The 19030-nt window shown below is 41.5% G+C and overlaps 1 protein-coding gene across 5 annotated transcripts in view; it reads left to right on the top strand.

Moving 5' to 3' along the window:
* The window catches only part of LOC108442155 (interferon-inducible GTPase 5-like), a 27576-nt gene continuing 8546 nt past the window's right edge, over positions 1–19030 (top strand). Inside the window, exons 1-4 of one of the 5 annotated variants that reach the window (XM_037545740.1) lie at positions 1–38; positions 311–401; positions 2741–2874; positions 6570–7869. In XM_037545740.1, the coding sequence (XP_037401637.1) occupies positions 6615–7739 (1125 nt within the window). In that variant the 5' untranslated portion in view covers positions 1–38; positions 311–401; positions 2741–2874; positions 6570–6614 and the 3' untranslated portion in view covers positions 7740–7869. The other 4 variants (XM_037545743.1, XM_037545739.1, XM_037545741.1 and 1 more) reach the window with 4 other exon arrangements.

Raw genomic sequence — 19030 nt, forward strand, 5'->3', positions numbered from 1 at the left:
CCGACCGGCTGCTGAAGCGTGTGCATCTCGTTTTGAAGGTAAATTAACATCATGATTTTTATGTCACACTGTAAAAAACGACATGACACTCACTAGTTTATTAAAACAAGCGTTCTCATGACTGAGGCTGTAATGGGCTGCTGTGTTTCTGTGCGAGTAATAATTCTTATTTTTAATCATGATTTACTCGATGATGCTGAAAGTGATGTGAAAGCAGACGATATTGATCTGATGTACCTCTTAAAAAGAGTGAAGGTATTTCTACATGAATTTGACTGATTTTGCAGTTTGACTGTCTTTTCTGTTGCAGCACATTTATTGAGCTGTTGACGTTTACGGCGCTGGACAGCTGTTACATCTTTATGAACTGACTGACACGCAGAACCAGGAGGCAGCTGGATGTAAGTGCAGGAGTGTGTACATTAGAGTTTATGCAGGAACTGTGTCCATAACAGCTAGAAGGGGTTAAAAGTGTAGTGTGTGTAAATCCATGATCATAAACATGAAACTGAAAGTTCAGGCAAAAGGAAAAGAAAGTAAGAAAATACCTGGATAAACAACGAGTCATAGGCAGCAACTGAGAGCGCATGCAAACACCCTAAGAAAACAAAACGTTCTAGCGATGCAGTAAAAACATGATGAAAGAGATAATGCAGGGCAGAGCAGGTGCGAGAGAAGGCCAGTCTGACGCAAAGAACCATAAGATGAGGGGTCCGTGACACCAGGCTTGGGAGGGTTACTTTACAGCACAGATTACCTGTTAAAAACAACTAACGATCCAGAGGATTACCATAATAGAGTTACGTAATCTGGTTATTCTCTGTTCCCTTTGGATTGTCCTTTTGGGTCATATCATAAAATAAAACAAGAACGATACCTTCAAGGAGACAGTGACACACACACACACACACACACACACACACACACACACACACACACACATACACATCACAAACACACACACGTATATACACTACTCACAAAAAGTCAGGGATATTTGGCTTTCTGGATTCAGGTGAACTCAATGTGACCTTCTCTAAACTTCTGAATGCGCCTGTCCAGCTGTTCAATGTTTCAGTACTTTCTGCACAACTTGCTGTTCTCTAAAGAGGAGCTTAACGGCCAGGTGGTGGTGGTGTTACAGTGTGGGGAGGTGTGTCCAGTCAACTGCCCTACACTTTGTGAAGGTTCCGGCAGTGCTAGATAATAATGGTGCTCACACTAAATATTGACCCTCTGAGCCCAATCTGGACACGTTCACTGTGAGGTGGACTCACTTGTGCTGCCAGCTATTCAGACATTAATGTCTGTGTGTTGTTCTTTTCAGAGGACAGTAAATCTGCACTGCTGTACAAGCTGCACACTGACCACTTTAACTTATATCAGAGTTTCAGTTCTACAGTGACGTCCCATCAAAAGATAGAATAACATATCTGTGGAAATGTGAGGGGTGCACTCACTTCTGTGAGATACTGTACATGCAAATAATTTCCTAAATTTGCATTCTCTTTCAAATGTTTTGCATTCCCACGTAATAGTCCTGCTCTCAATTGCAATAATTCAAAGAGTTCCTTTGCAAATGCAGTGGATTTTGTAAGGGAATGTAAAACTATTGCAAGATAAAGCAATCTTCTTCTTCTTCTTCTTCCTCTTCTTCTTCCTCTTCTTCTTCTTCTTCTTCTTCTTCTTCTTCTTCTTCTTCTGGCTGCTCCCTTTAGGGGTCGCCACAGTGGATCATCTGCCTCCATCTTGCCCTATCCATTGCCTCCTCTACTTTCACACCAACCATCTCCATGTCCATCTTCACTACATCCATAAACCTTCTCTGAGGTCTACCTCTTCTCCTTCTACCCGGCAGCTCCATCTCCAACATTCTTTGCCCAATATCTCCACTATTCCTCCTCAACACATGTCCAAACCATCTCAACCTGGCCTCTCTGGCTTTATCTCCAAACTGCTCCACCTTCACTGTCCCTCTGATCTGCTCATTTCTAATCTTGTCCAGCCTTGTCACTCCCAACGAAAATCCCAGCATCTTCATCTCCGCCACCTCCAGCTCAGCCTCCTGTCTTTTAGACAGAGCCACAGTCTCCAAACCAATGTGGTTGCAATTTTTCTCTTTGCACTTCAGGGGCTCAGTAATTTGCTGCTGTAGAATCTGGTGATTTAGAAAATACGGTTAAACGCCTGATTCAAACATCTTCAGAAGAGCTGCAGATTTCTGTTTTTCTAATAAAAATAAAATACTTAATATAAACTCTGTTGACTGGCTGAAGTCATTTACTTCAAGTAATCAACCAGTCCCCCAAAACTCTCAAACCTCTTCACATCTCTAAGAACCTTGAGACATTTGTCATTAGCACTTCTTACATCTTATCATTTTTATTACTGTGATGGAATCAAGTAAAGTTTTTTTGTATTGTATCTTGAATATTTAATGCTACCCAACCCTGTATGACCCTCCAGAATTTCCCGTATTACAACACGACCCTGTAAGACATTTCTGTAAATTTACAGTGTTTATTTTACAGCTTGGTCATTCAGATGCCAGTAAATTACTGTAAATTTTACAGTATTTTTACAGTGTGGATACAGCATTAAACAATAAGATAACAATAACTAATTCTTCATTTTAATGAGCACAGTTGGTTAGATATAGTTTTGCTTGTGTAAGCCGCACTGCAATCCCTGAGGCATCTTTAGAAAGTTTATCTCCTGAAATTCATAATGTTCATTTTAGTTTTTGGCAGCATTTGGAACCTGAAAGAGCTGGCAGATGAAGCCAGAAAGGTGCTGAGAGAGGAAGGATTACAGTGATGAGAACAACATCAGGAGGAGATACATCAGGAGAAAGTACAACTGATTGAAATATAAGTAAGTAAATAAGTAAATTTAGTAAAAAAGTAAGTAAGAGTAAATATGTATGTATGTATATTATATACACACACCTGAGATCATTCTTCTAGTGATTGTTCTAAATGTCTGTTCTAATTGTTCTAAAACAATGAAAAGTAATTCTCTGTTGCACAATGAAATATTCTTGTAACAAAGGTTGATAGTTTTCAGCTTCATTTATGCTCTTAAATACCTAAGAAATGTCCTTTTTGTACCAGAATGCTTGTGGTTTGTTATCTATGCATAAATCACAAAAGCAGACTCTGTCTTTTTTCCGTTCTCACTCACACAGGAAATGTGTGCATCCTGTTTTTTAAAAAGATTCAACCAGCAGTGTGCTGGGTTCTGTATCTTCTGCAGATTACGCTGTTGCCAGGAAGAAGGTTAATGCTGTTTGTTTAAAGCTATATACTTGACTGAAACAAACATATAGCTGAGCTTAAAATCAGAATAGAAAAATCAGAATCCTCAGTTGGAAGACTCTTCGGCGGGTTTCTGAAGCAGCTTGTTTTGTCTCCTCTGGAATTCGAACTGCAGAAAAGATCACCAAATCAGTTTCCAGGTCACGGAAGAGAGATTGGTGGGTAAAAGCAGTAACTTTTTAAAAATTAATTAATTATTTTTAGAGTTACTGGATGCAGCCAACATCTGTCTGATCTGTCACAGCCTACCTGTGAATCAAGAGAGGACAGCAATGTAAGCTGGCTCTGCAGAGAAAACCTGATTTACTTGGATTAGTGGCTTCTGTCACAACCACAATTTCAAGCTTAGAAGCAGCGTAACTGAAGGTAGGAGAATATGCAATGTATCTACAAGCTTTTAACCAACTTAGAAAGCAGGCTACAACTTTGATTGACTCAATGACTTCTAAACTTTTTTGAGTGTTACATGTTTTGTCATTCAAGCCACACTGTAAAAAAGTGACACATACGCAGTGGTGAATGAAGTCAAGTACCATGGACCTGAGTTAAAGTCGAGACCCCCAGGCATCGTTTCTCTCTCATGCAGTGAGAGTAGGTAGAATGTGATGTGTCACTGCAAACACGACAGGCTGCACCACGAGCCCATGGTGTCACATGTGGCCCGGCGGGATTGCAGACAGGCTGGCTGGTTCGCTCAGACACCCTTTCTAACACACTGAGAACACACTCCAGTGCATTTGAACCACTTGCAACATTTTCATTAGCTTTTGAGAAATTACTGGAAATGCACTGAGCTGCATTAACAACTGTGCATCTTACCTCAGTGGTTTCTTCAGGGCTAACAGCTGCAGCAGCTGTGGGTCTCATAAGCATAAGGGGTCTCAACATGTGAGGAGCTTTGCGTGACATACTTTCCCTTTGATGTTCATCTATGGCCTCTTGAACTTCTTCAAATGATCACTTAGTCATGGGCTTACACTTGAATACACTGGACAAATCAGAGCTGGGGCAATTCCGAATGAACATTTTCCATCCCGGCCCCATTATGTTGTAGAACTCAAGAGAACTCAGTAGTTGCCTGGACTTTCTTTGTCCTTAGGCTGTGCGGCTAGTGGCAGACATGATACAGGGCTGAAGAAATGCCTCAGCACATCATAGATTTTCCCGAGGCTCGCAAGGAGAACCACTCTTTAGTCCCACTTTCACCATGTCCTTCACTATTCACTATGGTCTACCCAACAAGTGACTTAGAACTGTATTTGCCTTTTCTGTTTCCGGGAAGTTGATTTTCTGTAAGTATGGCTCAGTAACATCTATCCACCACTGGACAGTATACTCGTCATTCTCATCTCCCCTGAACGTGGGTGGCTCCTTAATATCTGACCTATCGCACTGACTTGAAAGGTCAAGAGTTGTGTTGAGAGTTTCGGTGCCATAGTTACTGGATGATTCTATAGAGATCTGTAGTAGATCTGTACGTCGTTCCAGGGATATGCCTCCCCGGACCATCACTGACCCACCACCAAACCGGTCATGCTGAATGATGTTGCAGGCAGCATAACGTTCTCCACGGCGTCTCCAGACCCTGTCACATCTGTGCTCAGGTGAAACCTGCTCTCATTTGTGAAAAGCACAGGCCTGCAGTGGTGGATCTGCCAATTCTGGGAGTGAGCACAGGGCCCACTACAAGACGTTGGGCCCTAAATGGGGTGTATTTCTTCACGTGACTGTAGATATGGACATTTTTTAAACATAAAGCTGACAAAATTGTACAGTATGAATTGGAGTTTGGACATAAGTACACGTATGAACAGAGACAATGGTGGCAAGTTCAGAAACCAGCAAGAAAATTAAAAATATTGGTACAGTGACATTTTAAAGGAAACAAGTAATCCCTGTAAAATGACCCAGTTCATCAAGAATAACGTGCAAAATAAGGCAAAATTTGTTTTTTGTTAGAAACCTGTTGTTACCAAAGTCAACAAGTCAGTCTGGTAGAAACCTCCTTTTGAGACCTCCAGTCAACAACACTTATAAACAGAGGTCATTCTAAAACTCTGACTGGAGGTCATTTGTCTATTTGCTTAAAGGTCTGAAAGAATTCCTAAAATTTCTTACTGGTGCGTCCTGCTTGAACATTGATTATGGTCATTTGTAGACGGTCCCTAAGCTTTCAGTGATTTCATTGGCCCACAGAACTTAACGTGTTCTATAATCTTAAAAATGCATTAACTTCACACAAAAACTGAGAGCTGATTGTCATAGTTGCAAAAAATAATAATTTACTCATGAAAACCTCTTCAGCTCCTCGGGACCACCGGTGGCTCCAAACCGCACTCCATCATGTTCTTCATAACGTTCATACTCCATAAGCTCCATTCAGAAGCTGGGCGTCGTGTGAGGCTGTAGCTCTTCTCTCCAGTCTAATAGACTTTGACGTCATTTTAAACCCTTATAATAAAAGAAGCTGAACTCAGTTTGTTTTTCTACTGAAAGTCGAGCCGTTTTTCCCCAAATCTGGGCTCTAAACTATAAACAGACGGCGTCTCTTCAGTGATCTGCTCTGGAAACATCACTTTTCGAAAACAACACAGAGCGTCACAGATTTTTGGCTCTCAGCAGTAAATTCTGAGCGTATAGTGATATGTGGAGATCATAAAACATGTTAATTTGAGGGGCTTTTACAAAAAATAAAATAAAAATTTTCATTTCTTTCATGCAGTTACTGAATTTGCCTTACAAATTGGTCATGGAAATTCAGAAGGATAAACCAAAATACACCCTAGAGAAAAAGAGGTTAATATTGTGTATGCATCATTCTTAAACTGTTGAAGAAAGAAATAATTTGAGAGAAATTAAAACTGCCTTAGCTGCTCATGAGACTTTTTTCACATTTTGGAACTGTTAGTTAATTTTAGCTCATTTCAGCGTTAAAATCTGGCAAAAAAACATTAACAAAAGCAAGTCAAACTGGACTTCTGCCAATAAAATAATTACTAAATGTTCTGTTGATTTGGCTGAGAAAAAGACCTCCCCATCTTCTTTCCAGAAATCCAAAACCTCTTCATATCTCCAAGATTCATATGACATCTTCAAAAAACTAAACATCATCATCATTTTTTTACTGTAACAGAATCAAAGGTCTTTTTTATGAATTGCATCCTGAACATGTAACGCTACCCAACCCTGTGTGACTGTCCAAATTCCTCATATTACAATGAAATTCTCAATGTTCATTCTTCTTTTTGGCAGCATTTGGACCTCCTCTACACTGACTGCCGTGTCCACACCGTGACAATGACCAGCCGACGTTCTGATGAAAGGGCAGCCAGACCGGCATCAGGAGAGCCCACTTTACAAAGAGCACAAGAGCAGATTGATCGTCTGCTTAATGTCTCACTCAATGTAGCTGTAACTGGAGAATCAGGGGCAGGAAAGTCAACCTTTATCAATGCATTTAGAAATCTGGGTGATGAAGATGAAGGAGCAGCTGAAACTGGAGTTACTGAAACCACCACTGAACCAACACCTTACACACACCCCACAATGCCAAATGTGACACTTTGGGACCTGCCAGGAGTCGGAACCCCAAAGTTCAAAGCAAAGACATATGCTAAGGCAATGAAGTTTGACAGGTATGACTTCTTCCTTATCATCTCATCACGTAGATTCAGGGAGAATGACCTCATGCTGGCCAAAGAGATCAAACAAAAAAAAAAGCAGTTTTACTTCATCAGATCAAACATAGACATTGATATTGCAAATGAAGAAAATAAAAGGGGCTTTAACAGAGAAGAAACTCTCTCAAAAATCAGAAGAAACTGTAAGGAAAACTTATCGGATGTTGGAGATTCCAAAGTTTTCCTCATAAACTGCAGGGATCTTACTGCATTTGATTTTGAGGAGCTTGTTGAAACTCTAAATTCAGAGCTCCCTCAACATAAGCAAGAAGCTCTGCTGTTGTCTGTGCCGGTCACTTCTGTGGCTATTCTGGAGAAAAAAGTGAAGATTGTTGAGAAAGTAATCTTGGGTGCAGCCACTGTGTCTGGTGCAATTGCAGCGGTTCCGGTGCCCGGCCTGTCATTCGCATGTGATATGGCTATGGTGGGGTCATTCTTTACCACGTGCTACCACATCTTTGGGCTTGATGACAAATCACTAAAAAAGCTCTCAGAACGAGTGAACAAGCCACATTTGAAGAACCTGGACAAGTCCCCTCTATTAAAGGAACTTGCACAAAACTCAGCGGCCAGAATGGGAGTGTCAGCAGTGGGAGAGTTCCTGTGTAGTTTGATTCCTGGTCCTGGGAGCATCGCAGCAGCAGCCATCTCTTTCACTACGACACGTGATCTGCTTCAGAAAGGCCTGAAAAAGCTGGCAGATGAAGCCAGAAGGGTGCTGAGAGAGGCAGGATTACAGTGATGAGAACACCCTGAGATACATCAGGAGAAAGTACAACTGAAGGAGAGTAACACACACACACACACACACACACACACACACACACACACACACACACACACAAGCACACACACACACACTCACACACACACACACAAACGCACACACACACGCGAACACAGACACACACACACACACACACACACACACACACACACACATGCACACACAGACACACACACACGCACACACACACCACATATATACACTCACCGGCCACTTTATTAGGTAAACTGTTCAGTTGCTTGTTAACGCAAATAGCTAATCAGCCAATCACACGGCCGCAGCTCACTGCATTTAGGTGTGTAGAGGTGGTCAAGACAACCTGCTGAAGTGCAGACCGAGCATCAGAACGGGGAAGAAAGGGGGTTTAAGGGGCTTTGAACGTGGCGTGGTTGTTGGTGCCAGACGGGCTGGTCTGAGTATTTCAGAAACTGCTGATCTGCTGGGATTTTCACACACAACCATCTCTAGGGTTTACAGAGAACGGTGGACGAAAAATGCCTTGTTGATGTGAGAGATCAGAGGAGAACCTTGTTGAAAGTCTGCCACGAAGAATTAAGGCAGTTCTGAAGGCAAAAGGGGGTCCAACCTCTTACTAGCAAGGTGTACCTAATAAAGTGGCCAGTGAGTGTATATAAAGTGCCCAGTGCTTTTGAGTTCCCTTGCAAGTGTGTATATACACACAGATATTTGCACACACATGTATGTACAAAAGTTGGCACGCTGTGCAGAATGTAAATAAAAATATAATGTGATGATATCATGTAAACCACATTTTTAAAGGAAAATCATACAAAGACATCATATCAAACGTTCAAACTGAGAAATTTTATTGCATTTCGAAAAATATATGCACATTTTCAATTTGATGCCAACAACATGTTCCAATAAAGTTGGGACGGGGGCGTGTTCACCGCTGTGTCCATCACCTCTGCTTTAAAAGACGTCGTCTTAACGGCAGCAGATGTTGATAAAACATGTTTATATCATTCAGCTTTAATGGAGCCTTCACAGATGAGCAGGTCACCCACGCCATGTGCACTAATGCCCCCCTAAACCATCATGAATACTGGCTTTAGACCTGAGCACTAATAACAAGCTGAGTGGTCTTCAGCCCGGAGGACACAGTGTCCATGATTTCCAATAAAGAATTTCAGATGTTGGTTTGTTGGACGACAGGACACTTTTCCACTTCCCCTCAGTCCATTTTAAATGAGCTCAGGCCCAGAGAAGGTGGCAGCGTTTCTGGATCCTGTTTATATTTGGGTTCTTCTTTGTGTTTTAGAGTTTAACAGCGTTTGTGGATGCAGTGATGAACTGTGTTCACAGACAGTGGTTTTCAGAAGTGTTTCTGAGCCCATGCAGTGATTTCCACTACAGAATCATGTCTGTTTTTAATGCAACGCTGCCTAAGGGAACTGAGCTGCCTTACTGCTGAAAGACTCCGCCTCTCTGAGATGCTCTTTTATACCCAGTCATGTTACTGACCTGCTGCCAATCAACCACCAGGTGTTTTTTTAGCATCACACAACTTTACCCGCCTTTTGTTGCCCCATCACAGCTTTTCTGGAACGTGTTGTTGGCATCAAATTCAAAAAGGGCAAATATTTTTCAAAAAACAATAAAATTTCTCAGTTTCAACATTTGATTTGTTGTCTTTGTGCTATTTTCAATAAAATATAGGGTTTAAATGATCTGCACATCATTGCATTTTATTTATATTTAAATTTTGCTCAGCGCTCCAACTTTTTTGGAAATGGGGTTGTATATAAATAAATATTACTGTTGTCAGAACAAAATCTCATATCTCCAGTTTTACTGTTTTTCAGTTTTTGACATAATCTGAAAATGCCTATTACTCTTTACTTGGTGTGTAAACTTCATGAGGACCACAGGAAATGGCCCAGAATTAAGAAGTTTGTTTTTTCCTTTTTTCCTGTAACGGAGGATTACAAATGTTCCGTTTCTAATGAAATGTTGATACATTACAAGACCACTACTGATATACAAATAAATAAATAAATAAATAAATAAATAAATGTCTCCATGTCGAAGTCTTGCTTCAAAATCAATGATTATGCATTCACACACCATCCGACCGCTTCATTACGACACCTATCTTTTCCCAAATAGATTCTTTTTCTAATGATTGCTCTAAATGTCTCTTCTAATTGATCTACATCAATTAAAAGTGCATCTCTGATTTACAATTTAATTCACAATTAAATATTTTTATAACGTATATGTATAAGAATATGTATAAGTATATAAGTATAAGAAATTTCCTTTCATACCAAACTTTGTACCAGAATGTTTCTGAATTATTATCTCTGTTTATATGTTGATTTGACTGATCAATGTTCATCTTATCAATATCCTTGTGTTTTTCCTCACTTTTGTTCAATAACATTTCCTGAATAAAATTTTAATGTTATATAATGTCTTCTCTCAGTGATTTGTGTGTCTACACCAAAACAACTAAAAAGCATAAACAGTAAACACTATTAGAAATTTTCACATTCTTGATGTATCATAACTGTATAAACATAACTTTTGAAAATATTCTACACAGATCTGCAGCGGTTGCTTTCAGTCTAGCTTCAGTTTTCATTTCAATTACTCTAAACAAGATTTGGACCACATCGCAACACAAGCTGGAAGCAGAGGTTATTTGAAGGGTGCAGGGTGTAAAATTGTTGAATACAGTTTGTTCTAGATGAAGAAATGAGCTTCAGACTAAAACACAGAATGCCAGCAGTGTTGTCCATACAACATCAGCCATAGGGGAAAATGTCATCTATTGCTCTTACTCCTCTCTGACGTGCAGGTAAGAAGGAAATCTCAAGTCTTGAGACTCAAGTCCTGAGTCAGTACAAGCAAGTCTCAAGAGCCCAGAGTCTTAAATGAGTCCGTGTGCATTCTTCAGCAGATGGCATTTTAACATGGAACACTAAAGTTCATGGTAACTGTACTAAAGTCAGTTTAATAATGATTACAACCCTATGGGTCACAATCGTAACGTGGAGCGTGGTAGCGGACGCATGTGCGGAGGTAAGCGACTTTTACTGAGGGCAAAAGCAAAGTCAGGGTCATTATGCTCCAGGGTCAACGAGCCAATACAGAGATCAGAATCCAACTAAACACAGACAGGGATTCAAACTACAATACATACAACTACAAAGACCAGCAAAGACAAAGTGCAAACACAGGGCTTAAGTACAACAGGGTTAACGAGGGGAAGGTGGAAACCAGGTGGCGACAATCATGGGTGGAGCCATGAAACGAGGGGACGGACTAAACCAAAACCAAAACAAAGGCGCAAAATGATTACAGCAAAAATAAATTTAAAAAGTGACTAAAAAAAAGTAATAAAAATAATAACCTCAGCTACATACTCCCCCCTGAACTTCACAAAACTTGCCCAGAACACCAGTAAATTATTCATTTGTGTAAGCCGGTCACTCCCTAATACTCTGTATCTCAATATACAACTCACGTTACCCACTTCACAAGGAAAGTGGCTAAAGAGGGCTGATCAGACCCTCGAGTGTTCAAGGGTGCCCTAAACACCACCTAACACTATTTATTTAAGTGACTGCTACAAGCAACTGGTTACCGAGCTAATGAACTAAGCATGTTCAGTGTATGTACTACACAAATACAATCTGTCCTAATTAAAAGAGTGGAGACTTAGTAAAATTATAAATAGGATTATATGAAGGTACAGCCTTCTGTGCCATATTTTGAATTAACTGGTTTACTGGACTCACAATCCTACCCATTCTGGTTCTGATCTGAGCTACAGGATTACTGGGGCTTTGATTTGAGGCACTTGGAGGTATTATACCAATCCCCTCTTCACCAATGGCAGGATCGACAGAATCAACATCTCTCAACATCTCATGGGTAATGTCTGTCCCTTCAGGATCACAGCCTTTCTCACTTGCATCTTCAGCACCAGTGTCACAACTTAATTGAATCATTCAACATGACCATTTCCCATGGGGTGATAGGCTGTTGTTCATAACTTTTTCACTCCAGCAACCTGCAACATCTCCTGAATCAACAGGCTAGCGAAGTTCGCTCCCTGATCCGAATGGAATCTTTTCAGGAAACCTGTAGATGCAGAAATACCTGTCCCACAGCAGACGTGCAACCTGATTAGCTGACTGGTTGTGACAAGGTAAGGCATGAGCCATTTTAGTGAAGTGGTCAGTAATTTCTAGTACATCCACGTTTCGACCACGGTGATCTTCTGCAGAACAAAAATCAATACAAACCAGCTCCAGAGGACTTCTGAGACTTTCGAGTGGAGCCTTTCCTTCAGGTTCAGGTGTTTTACTGACCACACAGCATTTTCAACACTTGACATTCACAAACATCGTGCTCCATACCCATCCAAGAAAAACCTCTGTCTTGTCAGATATAACGTTCTGCTCTGGCCCTGGTGTCCATCGTCATTATGAACACCCTGGAGTACAAGCCTGACAAGGGAAGGTGGCACCACATACTGGTGACACCTTTTCTTTGCCACTGGGTCCTTGCTCACTCTATACAGGATCCCATCCAGTATCTTAGCGGAGTCGGCGAGCAGCAGGGAGCGGTGGGGAGGGGTAACTCCTGCCCACCACCATGTACCACAGATGTCCAGGCTCAGCAAGTCATAGACCCAGGCCCAGCTGTCCACACACACATGCTCACATGCACCCACACACACCCACACCCACACATCCCAATCACACACACCAGTCACCCAATCATGCACACACACGGAACATACATGGACTCACAGTGTCGGCAAGCGGACACCAGCACCGGGCTACCGCTCTCCAGGCCGGCGCCCAGGACCCCGCCCACACAGCTGACACAGCACAAAACATACACCCCCACATGCACACAAGAGACAACAATTATCGCACATACACATACTCACAATTACAATACACATACAATTACAATAAAAACACATACAAACACACACACATACATACCAACACAAACACACTCACCCGCAACAAACTTCACACCCACCCATATACACACAGACACAATGGTCCTGGGTCCAGAACCAACCGGCCCTATGTGGTTGTCCCCCCACTTGAGTGCACCACCCCTCCACCCGGGAGGTTCTAGACCACCTCTGCATTTTAGCTTTTGTAAAGTCTTCAAACTTATTCTCAATGTTTTACTTTTCCATAAAAATTTAGAAATATATGAGTCTAGTGACTTAAATCAAGCAATAGAAGGTTTATTAGGGATCATTAAGAACAGATAATTTACTTTAGGCAGAATCATCATTTTTATTGTGGCAACTCTCCCCATGAGAGATATAGGTAGAGAGTTCCAAAGTTTGAGATCGTTCTCTATTGTTTTTAGTAGAGGAATATGGTTCAGTCGTACCAGATCTAACAGCCTGGGAGAAAAATGTATACCTAGATATCTAATGTTGCCCGACTGTAGTGATGTAGTGATGATGTTCTGAAATTTACAATTCAGAGGCAAAACTGTTGATTTACTCCAATTAATGGAGTAATCTGATACAGATGAGAACTTATCTATAAGTGCGATTGTCTTTAGAAGAGCGGTTTGTGAGTTCCCGAGGAAAAGTAATACATCATCAGCATAAAGGCTTATTTTATGGTCTGTATTTTCTGTTTGGATTCCTTTGATGTTTACATTCTGTCGGATTTTTGCTGCTAGTGGCTCAATGAAGATGATAAACATTGAGGGAGAGAGTGGGCAACCTTGTCTAGTTCCCCTCTGCAGACTGAAGCTTTGTGAAATAAGATCATTTGTCCTAACCCGTGCATTTGGAGAGCTGTATAATGTTTCGATCCAGTTTATAAAGGATGGGCCAAATCCAAATTTATGTAGAACTGCTAACAAAAATTTCCAATTTACCCTGTCGAATGCTTTCTCTGCATCTAAAGAGACTACTATTTTTTCTAATTTGTTAATGGAACAGTAATCTATTATATTTATTAGTCGGCGTGTGTTATCGGCCGAGTGCCGGCCCTTGATAAAACCTGTTTGGTCCGAATGTATAATATATGGAGTGATTTTTTCTAATCTTCTTGCGAGAACTTTGCAAATAATTTTAAGGTCTACATTAATAAGAGAGATTGGGCGATAGCTAGATGGAAGTGTTGGGTCTTTGCCTGGTTTAAGAAGCAGGCTAATGTTGGCCGAGTTCATGTTTGGAGAGATTGTGTGGTTATTCTTGATTTGAGTCACCATCCTGAAAAAAGTAGGTTCTAACACAGGCCAGAATTCTTTATAGAATTCTGCTGGGAAACCGTCTGGGCCTGGGGCTTTATTATTTGGAAGGTGCTGTATTGCTTTATAGAATTCAGATGATGAAAACGGTGAATCAAGAGTTGTAATCTGGTCCTCATTTAATTTAGGAAGATTTATGTCATTATGAAATTCTTCAATTTCAGCATCAGATGGATTAATCTGTGATGAGTATAAGGCTTCATAAAAGTCTTTAAAGGAGTTATTTATTTGTTGTGGGTCATGAGTAATATTACCGACGAGTCTTTAATAGAGTGAATAGCTGTTTTTTCTTTATTCAGTTTTAACTGATTGGCCAGGAATTTTCCAGATTTATTTCCATGTTCAAAGTTTTCCAGACGTAACCTCTGCAACATAAATTGTGTCTTCTTATCAAGTATTTCATTTAATTCCAATTGAAGTTTCCTCAGGCTGTTAATTATATTTTCTTGTGGTGATGCAGCATAGGCATTTTCTAAAGATTTAATTTTCTGTTCCAATTCTAATATAAATGTTTTTTCTTTATTTTTCTTATGTGCGCAGTAAGAAATTATTTTACCCCGCATTACTGCCTTTCCTGCTTCCCATAGAACACATGGCGATATTTCCGACAGATTATTTTGTTCTAAGTATATAGCCCACTCTCGTTTAAAATAATTAATGAAATCTTGTTCTTTAAGTAATGATGTATTAAATCTCCAGTTCCTAGTTGGTGGTGTAACTCGTTTCTGTGTCAGAGACACAGATACAGGTGCGTGATCACTAATAGTGATAGGATGTATCTGAGTGTCTGTGATTTCCGTCATCATGGAGCTACTGACTAAAAAGTAATCCAAGCGGGAGTGGGAGTGATGTACTTGTGAGAAAAGACTATAATCTCTCAGAGTGGGGTGATGTGAGCGCCAAGCATCGCAAAGACCAAAATCCTTCATGTATTGTTTAAGAATGTCTGCAGACTGCCAGTTCCTTTGACTCACTGCTGTACTGAGCCTGTCAATCTCTGCATTAAGTACCAGGTTGAAGTCCCCTCCTATTACAAGTGTGGTGTCAGAGTGATCAGCAAGTGAGGTGAAGAAGGTATGAAAGAAGGAGGGATCATCAACATTTGGTCCATATATACTGGCAATACATAAATCTATATTCTGAATAGATAGATTAAGTATTATAAATGTGCCTTCGGGGTCTGATATCGTGTCTCTAATAGAGAAGTTTATCCTTTTGTTAATTAATATAGCTACACCTCTTTGTTTAGAGTTGTAACAGGCTGAGTACATATGAGGAAACTGTGAAGAGGAGAGTGTGTGTGCAGATGTTCTGGACACGTGTCTCCTGTAGGAACACAATGTCAGCCTGTAAGTCGTTTAATCGGTTAATAATTTTCACCTTCTTCTCCCTTGAACCAACTCCACGCACATTCCATGAAACAAACCTCAGTGTGCTCATATTGAAATTAATCGAGAAAGTGTTGTGTGCTCACTGAAGATGTGTGTGTGTGTGGATGTGTATGTGAGTGTACACTGCATGTTGTGTGTCCTGTATAGCATTGTGTGTGCTGTGTGGGAAACACGTTGGGTGCAGAAAGAAAAGGAAAGGGTGTTCCAAAGTGACAAATATAGCAAAAGAATAAAAAAGAAAAAAGAAAAAAAAAAGTAAATAAATAATAATAAAAAAATAATAATAATAATAATTACTATGGACTGGCGACCTGTCCAGGGTGTATCCTGCCTTCCGCCCGAAGACTGCTGGGATAGGCTCCAGCTCCCCCCCGCGACCCTGACGGAGAAGCGGCTTAGAAAATGGATGGATGGATGGATGGATGGATGGATGGATGGATAATAATTACTTAGCATAACAAAACAATCCACTATGCTGACTGAACCGGCATTAATTGTTATATACAGATATGTCTAATGAATCTTTTAGAAGAAAAGAGCGAAAGAGTTACAAAAAAAAAAGAAGATAGAGAAAAAAGGTGTTTGTATACACAGGTCACCTGATCAGTATAGCCATGGCGTGGTTTCCTGGTCGCGATAGAGCTGTCCGTTTACATAGAGTTTGTCCACCGCGATGATAGCTCATGAACCTTCTTGAATATGTTTTTTCCGGAGAGGGAACAGGATTTTGCGTCGCTCCAGGATCTCTTTAGGAAACTGATCGTTGACGCTGAAGTCCTTTCCTCTCAGCTCCCGTCCGTGGCCCTTCACCAGCTCTTTCTGCTTGAAACGTTCGAATTTGGCTACGATTGGTCTGGGTCTGTGTGCCCCGGGTCGCTTAGCTCCTATACTGTGAACACGATCGAAGTTGATGGTTTTTACGGTGATGGTTTTTTTTTTTATTCTCCTCCGAGAGCCGGGTCATTCCCTTGGTGAGGGAATTCACCGACTCTCTGAGAGCGGCGTTCTCCACAGCGAGTGCTTCCACCTGCTGTTGGCTGAACTCTACCGACTCCCGGAGAGCCTGAAACTCCTTGTGGAGAATTTCCAAAATGGAGAGGCGAGCGTCGAAACTGGACAGCTTCTTATCAATGGACTCCAAAATATCCACCATTTCGCTGGACTGAGAAGAAGCCCCTGGTGAATCTTCTGGGCGACTCCTCTTGGTGGATGGAGCTCCTTTGTTGCCGGACGGAGTCGGCGTGTTGTTTGGTTTCCCCATAACAACTTGTTCGAAACACTCGTCGATATAAGCCTGCAGACTGTCCAGATCTTCTTCACCGTCCTCCAGTGTACTTCAGGTAGTGAGTAGCTTATTAATATAAATTTTATAGCTTTTAAGGTTGTTTATAACTATGCTGGCTAAGAAAACTAATCCATGTAGTGTTTACCTATTACTGGCATCATCTTGTTGTCTTTCTTGGACAACAGCAGTGCAGTGAACTCTGACCTGGAGGTGCCAGCTGGTGCACGTCATGTACAAGCCAAGGAGCAGCTCGCTCTTTAGCCCCCTTGTCCCATTCTTCTTGCCCCTCTAAGATGGCAGACATTTCATCGCTAGTTAGTGAGCGGTGCTGCAACTGCTCAAATGAAAAGGAATTTCTAAGAGTTTGACAGTTGGCACTGAGTTTGAATGCATCTTGAACCATGTTTTCTCCAACTCGCTTGGCCTCCTCCAACAGTGCCCCATAAGATTCTGACACTAATCTTTGACCAACAGGGCTGCGAGTGACAGGCTGTCTACTCAAAGCGTCTGCAACTACATTTTTGCTACCTGGGATGTATTGTATGCTGAAGTCGTAAGGTGCTAGCTTGCCCACCCACTGCTGCTCACACGCATATAGTCTTGGTTTTGTCAGGATATAAGTTAACGGATTATTGACCGTCCAGACAGTAAAAGTGTTTCCTTTCAACCAATGACTGAATTTATCAGAAACAGCCCATTTTAGAGCCAGAAACTCTAAGTAGGGAGCAGGGTAGTTGCACTGTGCACGAGTAAGAGCCTTACTTGCAGAGCTAACATGGCACCAAGCCCATCTAATGATGCGTCGGTGGATAAAATGAACGGGCGACTAAAGTCAGGGTGGGCAAGAGCAAGTTTGTAGAAGAGCTGTCTTCAACTGTTCAAAAGAATCACAATGTTCTTTTCTCTGATCATTGGGGCTTAGTTTCCTGAACACATTGGAACCTCTTGCATTGCCTTTCTTCCCTTTCAAAGCAGCAGTCAGTGCAAATAGGGGTTTGGCAATGCAAGAACAATTCTTTATGAATCGTTCATAGTACATAACCATACCCAAGAACGATTTTATCTTTATTTGGGATGGGGTAACCCCATCATTCAGCATGAGATCCGCTTCAGACATGCTGGTGATAGTTTTAACTTAATCAGGGTCAGTTGCCACCCCACTCACAACTATGTGGCCCAGGAATCTCACACTCTGCCTGAGCAAGTAAGACTTCTTTGGCGCCAGCTTCAGCCCATGATCACGCAGTCTACTAAAAACCATCTCAAATCTTTTTAAGGCTTGTTCTTCATTTGGTGCAAATACCAGGAGATCATCTAGGTAGCATAGCAATGTCAGAAAGTTTTGGTCAACAAACACATTCATCATGAGGCGCATGAAACTCGCTGGGCTGTTGCATAGCCCTTGCGGGAGCCTATTGAACTCATGAAGCCCCATAGGTGTTGTGAAATCAGTCAGTTTTTTGTCTTCCTCAGTCATTTCGATATTATAAAAGCCAGACGTTAGGTCCATTGCACTGAATATAGCATTTCCCCCTAGGGTAGCCAGACAATCAGACTGATGGGGTAATGGATGGGCATCCTTAACTGTGCATGCATTTAACCAGCGATAATCTATACATATGCGCAGGTCTCCAGTTTTTTTCCACACTAAGACAAGAGGAGATGCCCACTCACTGCAGGATTTCCATATAATCTCTCGTTCTTCCATCTCCGAAAGTACTTGTCTCAATTTCTGATACTGTCCTGGAGGAACACAACAGCATGGCGAGTGTCGGACAGATGGATGCAGTAGACAAAATCCCTGGCCCTGCCACAGTCCAGCTTGAGTTTCGAGAAAACATCCTCGTACTTACGAACCAGCTGCAATAATTGACCCTTCCAGAAGGATGAGACTTCACATGACTGAATGTCTAAGTCAGTCAGGCCAAGCTTCTGTAAAGCATCTTGGAAACTTGAATCAGAGCCGTTGCTGGCTGCGGCATGTACTGCCTGAGTCTGCACTCCTAGCTCCTCATCTGGTATTCGTCCTACACTTGAATCAAGGTCTTCCAATGCCACACAGGGGAAGACGTCAGCTACCTTGGAATTCTTCTTCAGCGTCACAGACTTTTCAGATGGATTTAATACCCGCATAGGGACCCATCTGTCACCAGTCTTGGAAGCCACAACCTTTCCTACAACCACGTTTTTTTATGATTTGGAGACCTCCAATCACCTATTTGAGTCCCTAACTCTCCACTTAGTTCAAGCAATTGCTGCGTAGTGTTATCATTACTAGCAGAAGGGGTTGAGGACAT

This window comes from Pygocentrus nattereri, chromosome 16, assembly GCF_015220715.1.
Source record: "Pygocentrus nattereri isolate fPygNat1 chromosome 16, fPygNat1.pri, whole genome shotgun sequence".
NCBI lineage: Eukaryota > Metazoa > Chordata > Actinopteri > Characiformes > Serrasalmidae > Pygocentrus > Pygocentrus nattereri.